Source organism: Solenopsis invicta, chromosome 3 (genome assembly GCF_016802725.1).
Source record: "Solenopsis invicta isolate M01_SB chromosome 3, UNIL_Sinv_3.0, whole genome shotgun sequence".
Classification (NCBI taxonomy): domain Eukaryota; kingdom Metazoa; phylum Arthropoda; class Insecta; order Hymenoptera; family Formicidae; genus Solenopsis; species Solenopsis invicta.
In genome coordinates this window covers 3,468,244-3,478,131 of record NC_052666.1, presented here as the reverse complement: position 1 = coordinate 3,478,131, position 9,888 = coordinate 3,468,244, and the positions used below count along the sequence as shown (strand labels likewise).

The 9,888-nt window shown below is 51.0% G+C and overlaps 2 protein-coding genes across 2 annotated transcripts; both read left to right on the top strand.

Annotated features, from left to right (window-relative positions):
- The first annotated feature begins 3,481 nt into the window (after positions 1-3,481).
- On the top strand, positions 3,482-6,357 carry LOC105205078. Its single transcript, XM_026139971.2, has 3 exons — positions 3,482-3,802; positions 3,868-5,009; positions 5,073-6,357. The coding sequence occupies exons 1-3, from the start codon at positions 3,482-3,484 to the stop codon at positions 6,355-6,357; spliced, it is 2,748 nt and encodes a 915-aa protein (XP_025995756.2).
- A 777-nt stretch (positions 6,358-7,134) lies between these two features.
- Positions 7,135-8,583, top strand: LOC105205079. The gene has a single exon (XM_011174374.3). It carries the CDS (start codon positions 7,135-7,137, stop codon positions 8,581-8,583), a length of 1,449 nt encoding a protein of 482 aa, XP_011172676.3.
- Positions 8,584-9,888: the final 1,305 nt, after the last annotated feature.

Sequence of the window (9,888 nt, the reverse complement as noted above, 5' to 3'; positions counted from 1 at the left end):
TTCTAAAATATTAATATGGAAAGACTTATCATCAGACGACCACCATCCGTGTGTACGTTGATCATTGCAAGAGGCTCCCCAGCCTGTTAATGATGCGTTCGAAAAAATTTTGCGTGTAAATCGATTTGAATGGACAATATTGAATTGCTTGGTATTTGAAAATATTTTGGTCTACTACTCAAAATCTTCTTCTAAATATCGGGGAATATACATTTGTTTAGAATAATTTCCAGAACAAGTTTCTAGAGCCAAGTATTTTTCTTGTTCAAAATTTTTTATATATAAAGGCCCGTATTTAACGGCTGGACACTGCTACTAAAGATCCGATGAAGCTCGTAAATTCCCTAATAGTGCGACTTGCTCGATATGCGTCGTACTAGCGATAAAAGTTTTTGTCTCCTGTCAGGTGGTATGGCTATTGATTGTTGAGTAGAGTCAAACATGAAACCGAGGTATTTACATCGCGATGACGGATTTAGCTGAGACTTAGAATAATTTATAAAGAAACTTATAGATGTAAATAACCGCAGTGATGCATCGACATTACTCGCACAATCTTTGATCGACGTTCCTAAAAGCAGTAAATCGTCGAAGTAGATTACTGACTGAAAACCTTTTTTTCTTAGGTTTGTAACAATTGAGCGTACAATCTTAATAAAGATAAATGGTGCTGTTGCCAGATCAAATAGCATTGACGTGAACTCATAGCATCTACCCCTCCACTGGAAACGAAGAAACTTCCTGTGAGTAGAATGCACTGGTACTAGTAAATATGCATCTTCAAGATCTAATGATGCCATTTTTATGTTTAGAATCATAAGCCCTATTACCGTGCGCCAGTCTTCCATTTTAAAATGTGGAGGGGAGATGTATGAGTTCAGGTCTCGGAGATTTAAAATAAAGCGTTTCCCTCCGGAGGCCTTGTCGACTAGAAAAAACGAAGATAAAATTGATCTTCTGATTGCTCGACTCATAGTATCGCACTCTTTTGCTGCAACTGTCTGATCTTGTTGCAATCCTCGGCCTCTGATGTGAAGAAAGAAGGCTCCCTCAGAAAAGGTCGGGGTATTGGCGGTGTGATGAACGGAATCTTATAACCTTGTACTGCTTCCAGAACTTTCGAGTTCGTGGTTATTTGTCTCCATCTATCCGCGAACAAGGCTAACCGGCCTGCCAACCTTACCGAGTTTAACGGCGTGTCCGTGATCTGGGATCTGGCTCACCTGCTGCGACTCTGGTGTTGAGAGCTGCCCCTCCTCGATTAATGAGTCGACGGAATTCTGCGAGGAAGGCCTATCGGGTTTTTTGATTTTTGCTATATATTCTGCTGGCGTTGAGCTGACTGTGTCGGTGGTTGTGATTTTCTGGCCATTTTGCAAGCGACCTTTTCGACCGTCTGAGCGGTGCTAATTTGCTCAGCAAAGTTGGCCCCAAAAAGGCAGTCGTCCACCACCGCTGCGTCTGATACTGTTTTTGCCAAAAATTTGAGTGACGGGACAATAAATGCTTGTCTTGCTTGCGATAAACGGTAATAATGACTTGCTAAGAGACGAATGACCTCTGCAATTTTTGTGGCTGCGTTTCTCGCTTCTTCCGAAGCCTGAAGGATTTCAAGATTTGCCAAATCCGTAAAACCTGAGCCGATGGCGTTTAGCGATGCTCCTACTTAAGCCTGAGCCTGCAGTTGATGCTTGTTTCAAACCCTAGCAGTACTGTCTAGGTTAGGAAGAATTTCCCCATTTAATTTGGGCGGGCTGAGAAAATCCAAATCCTCTTTCGGTTCGTATTTAACGAGGACTACGTCTCTCAATTCGTTTTTAAGCCCTGTCGGTTTTTGCAGTGCTAAGAATACCTGGTAGCCACGACGCGGTCGGAGGCCGATGAGTTTGCTCGCCGAACAGTTCCAAGACGAAGGAATCTGGGTCCGTCGTTTCTCCGATAGCGTTCGCTTTGCTAGTAGCCACTATTACGGCATCGCTAAATACGACGTTGTTAGTTCTCGTTGGACTAAGAACGTCAGCACTCTCAGAAAAGGGAAAGGTGGTCTTGCAGAATGGAACAGTCGGTTGTGCTTCCTCTTTGCCGTAACATGCGTACGGGTCGACAAGAAATCCCACCTGGTTCGCTGCCCCTACCGTTACTGGACGTCTGTTCGTCTGCGAGCCTTTCGGGAGTATGGGACACATTGCCTGAATCTGTCGAGATTCCCGCCAAAGAAGCGGATTCGCCGATCTGTCGTGTTTCTGTGGAAAGGGTGTCCCCGCCGGAAGCCCTCGATTTTTCATGAAAGCGAGAAACTCGTTAAAAGTTTCTAACAGCCTTACATGTTGCTGCGGCGAGATATCTTACATGCCGGGCGCGTGGCCAAAGAGGTTAGCTTCTGTTTTAGTGCTTACTTCAAAAGAAAAAAAGAAAATAGAGAAAGAAGATAAAGAAAAATGTATATATAAAAAAATCCAGGAAAGATATTAATGAAAAAGAAGACTTATGTGTAGTATGCAACGGAAAATATTCCGAAAGTAATGAAAATTGGATTAAATGTTTGCAGTGTGCAAATTGGATACATGAGACATGTGCAGATTTACGATGCATTTGTTACACTTGCGCTTAATATTTTTATTATTTGTATTAATTACTTACTGCCTATCTATTTTTTTATTTAATTTTCTCTATTCACATTTTGCCAAAGATAGTTGTTCCATTAGGGAATTTTTGTTTTTATTTTGTCTTTCATACAATCAATTATTTTATATGTAATTTTGAAAAATCTACTTAATTCTATGATTCTATATTGTGCTTATAAATATTTTTTAATATGACATTTTAATTTTTTTGATAACGACAGTTATGTTATGCACAAACGATTCAGCGATAAAATAAGTTAAAATTAGACATTTATTTGTTTATTAATGATATGTGTTGTGCAATAATATGTGATAAAATAAGTCATGTAATGTGCGAGATCGCATCCAATTGTATCCGACGGCCGAATTGCTCGTTCTCGCGCCGCGACCAAGCCAACAGCGACGTTACAACGCGTGAACGGCAGCGGGAGAGAGCGTGATCTCCGGTGTTTGCGCGAGCTTCTAGAAGAATTCGGGATCGCCGTTGCTGCCTAAGCATAAGCAAAGGAAGTCGAATAACAGCCTTGACGACCGACGGATTCCTCTAGAAGCATTCCTCGCGCACATTATAAATAGGTGGCTCAGTGTCATTAAAGGCACTTGCTTCGAAACTGTACTCGCGTTCGGTGCGTCGCCAACGTTTGTGAAATAATAAATTCAAGTTAAGCATTACTCAATTCGTTTCAATCAGTACTCCGCGTGCCACTTGCTGTGCCGTAATATTCGGCACATTTTCTGGTCCTTCGAGCCGGATCGTGCGTCGCGGCCGGTGCATATCTGACTACATTTTCCTCTCGCGGAGTAAACGTGCCAGTTCTGTAGTGTGAGTGGTGGAACCCGACCTCCAAATTATCCGAATGGAGGCGTTATTGGAGCAGCAATCTGAGCTCCGCGGACGCATCTCTCGCGTCGTCGCGAACCTCAAGAAGACCGGTGTCGCGAACCTGACCGTCGATCACGTCCAAGCGGCCTTGGCCATTTTGGAAAAGCGATGGGCCAAGTTCGAGGAGAACCACGATAAGCTCGGGCTTGCTCACGGGAAGGAGTTAAGGAAAACCGAGTACTATACGAACGACCATGCCGAGGAGATGGAGATGCTCTACACCAGCCAACGAGCTGCACTAATGGACCTGGGGCGGTCGTTGAAGGCAAAGACCGAAGCAAATGTTTCGACGACGGTCAGGGCCAAAAGCACACAGCGAGCCCCGCTTCCTCGGCTCGAGCTCCCAACGTTCTCCGGCAGGTTCGAGGACTGGCCGGTATTCCGTATCTATTCGACTCCATCGTCGGTCAGGATCCGCATCTGTCCGACGTCCAAAGGCTCCACTATCTAAAGACGAGGGTCAAGGGAGAAGCGGAACAGCTTCTGAGGGGCTTGCCCTCGACGGACGCGAATTATGAACGCGCGTGGTCAACCTTGAAAGGTCACTATGAGAAAAAAAGGTTGTTAGTCAAGGCTTATTTGTCCGCGATTACATCGTTGCCCAAAATGAAAGCGGATTGCGTAGCCGACCTGCGACGGATCTACCATGGCATGGTAGCATCCACCCAAGCTTTGGAAGGTATCGGTAAGCCCGTTTCCAATACCACTCACTTACTCGTGCATCTCATGGTGGAGTTGCTCGACGCGGGTACAAGACGTGAGTGGGAAAATTCCATCGCGAAAAAAAGCGACCCGCCGTCGTTTGACGAGTTCAAGGACTTCCTCGAGGAACAGCTTGTGACGCACGAGTCGCTGCGGTCTGTCAAGGGGGAGTCCTCCTCAGGAAAATCCGCTCATCACACCGGGAGGCAGAGCGGAGGCTCCGAGCGCAGCTGCGTGGTGTGCAAGCAGAATCACTTTATTATGAACTGCGAGAAGTTTCGTCGGAAACCTGCAAAGGAGCGGTTGGAGGTAGTGACCGCCAATCGACTGTGCATCAACTGCATGGGACGACATCAGGTGAGCGCGTGCTCTTCGCCGAAGGCGTGTGCTAGGTGCGCCGCGCGCCACAACACACTCCTACATGACGCGTACGAGGCGGCTCCGGGAGCCGTTGTTGCACTTTCGCCGTCGGTGCATGCCGCGCGGCACCCTCACTTCGAGCCGCCGCAGACGCTTCTCGCCACCGCGCGCGTTCTGGTGACGGATCGATTCGGAACTTTACACGCGGTTCGAGCCCTCATGGATCCGGGATCAGAGACTTCGTTGATCACAGAAGCGCTGGCCCAACGCCTGCGACTGCCGCGGACAACGGCGTCCGTGGCAATTTACGGAGTGGGCGGGTTGAGGTCGGGGGTGTCGCGGGGACGAATCGCGATCAATCTGACCTCGCGCGTTGGAGACGCGGTGTTTGCCATCTCCGCCTTGGTGATGCCAAGACTCTCGATCTACGGTGGTTCCGTGTAAGCTAACTCCAGCGGATGGTCGCACATCCGCGGCCTTGATCTCGCTGATCCTGACTTCAGTTCTACGGACCCAGTCGAGCTGCTGCTCGGTGTCGACGTCTATGCCAAGGTGGCACGACCAGGCATGCGGCTGGGAGGTGATGAGGAACCAATCGCGCAGCAGACCGCTCTAGGATGGATCATCATGGGTCCGGTAAGCTCTTGTCAGGTGACCACAGCCTTGACATCGTTGCAGTGCTCCGCTGTTAACGATCTGAACGCATTAGTGCGTCGATTTTGGGAACTGGAGGAACCACCGCGAGCGACACTCCCCCTGTCTCCGGACGACGCGGCTTGCGAGGAGCATTACTTGCGGTCGCATTCACGGGACGCCTCGGGACGTTACGTCGTCCGATTCGCGACTCGTTCGACTCTGCCGGACTTACGTGACACGCGATTCACCGCGCTGCGAGTGTTGCAGGCGAACGAGCACCGCTTCCGGAGGGAAGTCGCTCTTCGTGACGCGTACTCACAGTTCCTGGCTGAGTATCTTGAGCTTGGCCACATGACGCCGGCGCCTCCCTTACCGGCAGATTGTTCACGCGCCTGTTTCCTGCCCCATCACGGAGTATGGAAGGGCGACGGCGAGAAGGCTAGGATCCGCGTCGTGTTCAACGGCTCTTCACGGACATCCTCTGGTACCTCCTTAAATGGCGAACTTCTTGCAGGACCGAATTTGTTGCCGACGCTCTGCGACGTGATAACGCGCTGGCGTAAACACCAGTTTGTTCTCGCTGCGGACATCGAAAAGATATACCGGCAGATTTGGGTGCATCCAGAGGACCGTGACCTTCAACGGATTTACTGGAAGATAGGCAGCCGAGTCCAGGAGTTCCACCTTAACACGGTTACTTACGGGCTGGCCAGTGCACCCTACTTGGCTGTTCGAACGTTGCGTCAGCTTGCCAAGAACGAGGGTGCGCGCTTTCCTCGGGCAGCTGAGGCCCTGCGGCGGGACACCTATGTGGACGATGTACTGTCTGGGGCCTCCTCTCAGTTCGAGACCTGCGAGCTGCGCGAGCAGCTGACTCAGTTGTGTTTGGCGGGCGGCTTCCGCTTACGCAAATGGGTCGCCAACAAGGAAGACCTGCTGCGCGACATCCCCGCTGAGCACCGGTCGTCGCTGCCGTCGACGGTCGCGTTGACGTCGGAGGAGCACGACGTCCTGGGGATACGTTGGCTTCCCGCTGAGGACAGCTTTGCTCCAACTGTCAAGAGCATGACAGAGGAGCTGGTCACCAAGCGCACGGTGTTGAGGCAAACCGCGCATCTCTTCGATCCGCTGGGCTGGCTCACCCGGTCGTAATAAATGCTAAACTTCTCATTCAGGCGGCCTGGCTACGGCGGTTTGACTGGGATGCTCCCCTTGCTGCAGACGACGCGGAGTGCTGGCGACGGTTGCGGACGGAGCTGCCCGTCCTGGAGGAAATCCGCATCCCGCGCTGGTCACGTGCGGATTCTCCGGGCGCGCTTATTGAGATGCACGGTTTCGCCGATGCGTCGGAACGCGCCTACGGAGCGATCTTATACCTCCGCACAATCGCGGACGGCAGGGTGTGGCTGACGCTGCTGATCGCCAAGACGCGAGTCGCACCGCTCAGACAGGTCTCCCTTCCGCGACTGGAGCTTTGCGCGGCGGCTCTGTTGGCTCGGATCGCGGCTCACACCGCTTCCGTCCTGGCCCTGGATGGAGCGGCGATTCACCTTTGGACGGACTCCACAGTCGTTCTGGGATGGCTTCAGGGACATCCCACGCGATGGACAACCTTCGTGGCAAACAGGGTCGCCGAGGTTCAGGGAGCACTGCCGGACGCGCACTGGCATCATGTGCCGGGCGGATCAATCCGGCCGATTGTGCATCGCGGGGAATGTCACCCCTGGAGCTGCGAGTGCATGAGCTCTGGTGGCGAGGACCTCAGTACCTGTTGGCGAACTCTGCGGCTTGGCCGAGACAGCAGTGGCCTTGAGTCGTGAGCTGCCTGAGCAGCGAGCTGCTCGGGTCCACATCGCTTGCGAAAAGCAAGAACCGGAGGAGCTGACTCGCTTCTCCTCGTTGCGCCGTTTGCTTCGGGTAACCGCCTGGATGCGCCGCTGGGTGACGTTGGCAACTTCGCGTGCCGACTTGACGCGGGGGGCGGTGCTCTCGGCTACTGAGCTGGCAGACGCTCGGGCCATGTGGATCCGATGCGCGCAGAGGATTGCCTTCCGGGACGATATTAAGGCTCTGTCGAGAGGGCGTATCGAGCACTCTCAGGGTCCACTCCGGTTGCTGAGTCCGTTTCTCGACGACAAGGGACTGCTGCGCGTGGGTGGCCGACTGAAGCACGCGCTGTTGAATGCTGACCAGCGTCATCCCATAATACTTCCGCGGGGCTCGCATCTCACCTATCTGGTGGTCGCGGACGAGCATGGCCGTGTGCTTCATGGCGGCACCCAATTAACTCTCGCATCGCTGCGTCGGAGGTACTGGGTACTACGAGGTCGGCAATTGATGAAGCACTTCATTCATCGTTGTCTTCCATGCTTGCGATGGCGGGCCGCGAATCCCCAACCACGGATGGGCAGTCTCCCACGAGCCAGAGTCGTTCCGAGTCGACCGTTCACTCATACGGGCTTGGACTATGCTGGACCGATCCTCCTGCGTACCACGAAAGGTCGAGGTCACAGGGCCTACAAGGCCTTTGTGGCAGTCTTTGTTTGTTTCAGTTCGCGAGCCGTCCACCTCGAGGTCGTTAGCGACTACACAGCTGATGCCTTTCTTGCAGCGTTCCGGCGCTTCGTGTCCCGCAGAGGATTGTGCTTGCACCTGTACAGTGATTGCGGAACTAACTTCGTGGGCGCGGATCGACAGCTGCGCGGTTTTTTGGGAATGGCGAGCGAGAGTAGCCGGAGTATCATAGGAAAGCTAGCGGAGGAGGGTGTGGAGTGGCACTTCAACCCTCCCGCTGCCCCTCACTTTGGGGGCCTCTGGGAAGCTGCGGTCAAGGCCTTCAAACACCATCTGCGCCGAGTCATCGGCGAGTCAACACTGACTTACGAGGAGATGGCTACGTTTTTGGCCGAAGTAGAGGCGTGTCTCAACTCTCGACCATTGCAGGCGCTTTCGGACGACGCCGACGAATTGGATGTGTTGACGCCGGGCCATTTTCTCGTTGGCGCTCCGTTGAAGGCTATCCCCGAACCGGCACTGACGGGGATTCCCCCCAGTAAGCTGACACGCTGGAAGCTACTCCAGCAAATGAGGGATCATCTTTGGCAGCGGTGGTCGCAGGAATACCTCCAGGCGCTGACCCCTCGACCAAGGTGGTGGCGTGCGGAAGGTGGCCTGAAGGAGGGTCAACTTTGCCTGCTGAAGCAGGAAACAACGCCACCGACGCGGTGGCCCTTGGTGCGTGTCACGCGTCTCCACCCGGGTGATGATGGCGAGGTGCGGGTCGTGACCGTTCGGGGAGCTACAGGGGAGCTTCGGCGGCCAGTCATCAAGCTCGTCCCTCTTCCGACGGACGAGGAGAGTACGCAGCGCCATGCCTAGCTGAGCTCACTCAGGGGTCGCATTCGGAGGAGGCTCGCTGTATTATGCGCTCCTGTTTAAGGTCTCTCCTCTGTTCGCACCGGGCCAGTTGAGCGGGTTGTGCGGCCCGTTGAATAATAATAGTACATAATCTTACAGTAGCATTAGTTATAATAAGTTGTGTTCTTAGGTTGTAAGGAACTAGCCGGCGTTGTTGCGCTCTTTCGGGCGGAGTAAAATCGCCGAATTTTATCGGCGAGGCGGGCGGGATGTGCGAGATCGCATCCAATTGTATCCGACGGCCGAATTGCTCGTTCTCGCGCCGCGACCAAGCCAGCAGCGGCGTGACAACGCGTGAACGGCAGCGGGAGAGAGCGTGATCTCCGGTGTTTGCGCGAGCTTCTAGAGGAATTCGGGATCGCCGTTGCTGACTAAGCATAAGCAAAGGAAGTCGAATAACAGCCTTGACGACCGACGGATTCCTCTAGAAGCATTCCTCGCGCACATTATAAATAGGTGGCTCAGTGTCATTAAAGGCACTTGCTTCGAAACTGTACTCGCGTTCGGTGCGTCGCCAACGTTTGTGAAATAATAAATTCAAGTTAAGCATTACTCAATTCGTTTCAATCAGTACTCCGCGTGCCACTTGCTGTGCCGAAATATTCGGCACATGTAATAAAACATGTATGTAATAAAATTTATTATAATATAAAAAAATAGTTTTGTAAAACAATCATTAATTTTGAATAAAAATGTTTTAATACAAACTTTTAATATAAACTCTGCAATATCATATTAAAAATTACAACTTAACTCTGACAAAATCCTTTAAGCCCGGTCTACATAGGCCGCAGTTCGCAAAACGGAAGACACACGCACAGTCTACATGTCAATCTAACCTCTTTATGTATAGAAGTTAGATTGATATATAGACTGTGCGTGTGTCTTGCGTTTTGCGAACTGCGACCTATGTAGACCGGGCTTTATATTTAATATTTTTATATTAAAGAAAGCTATATCTGAAATAGTTTACAATTGTTTTTCTACAACAGCATTTTGCTCGATCATTACAAAACAACTTTAAAACATATAATCTTTATTAAGAACATATCTGCTATCTGTTTTTTATTTTCTATTACGTTTTCATTAATTTAACATGGACTTTAGTCCTATAACCTTACCTATAGCCAACTTACACCATGATATATGTCAATTTGCCCCACTATCGGGGCAAGCTGGCTACAATGCAGCATGTTTGTATTTCACTTATTACAAAGAAACTATACAGTATACAGGATCGTTTCGGGCATAAAATATAGAGAAAGT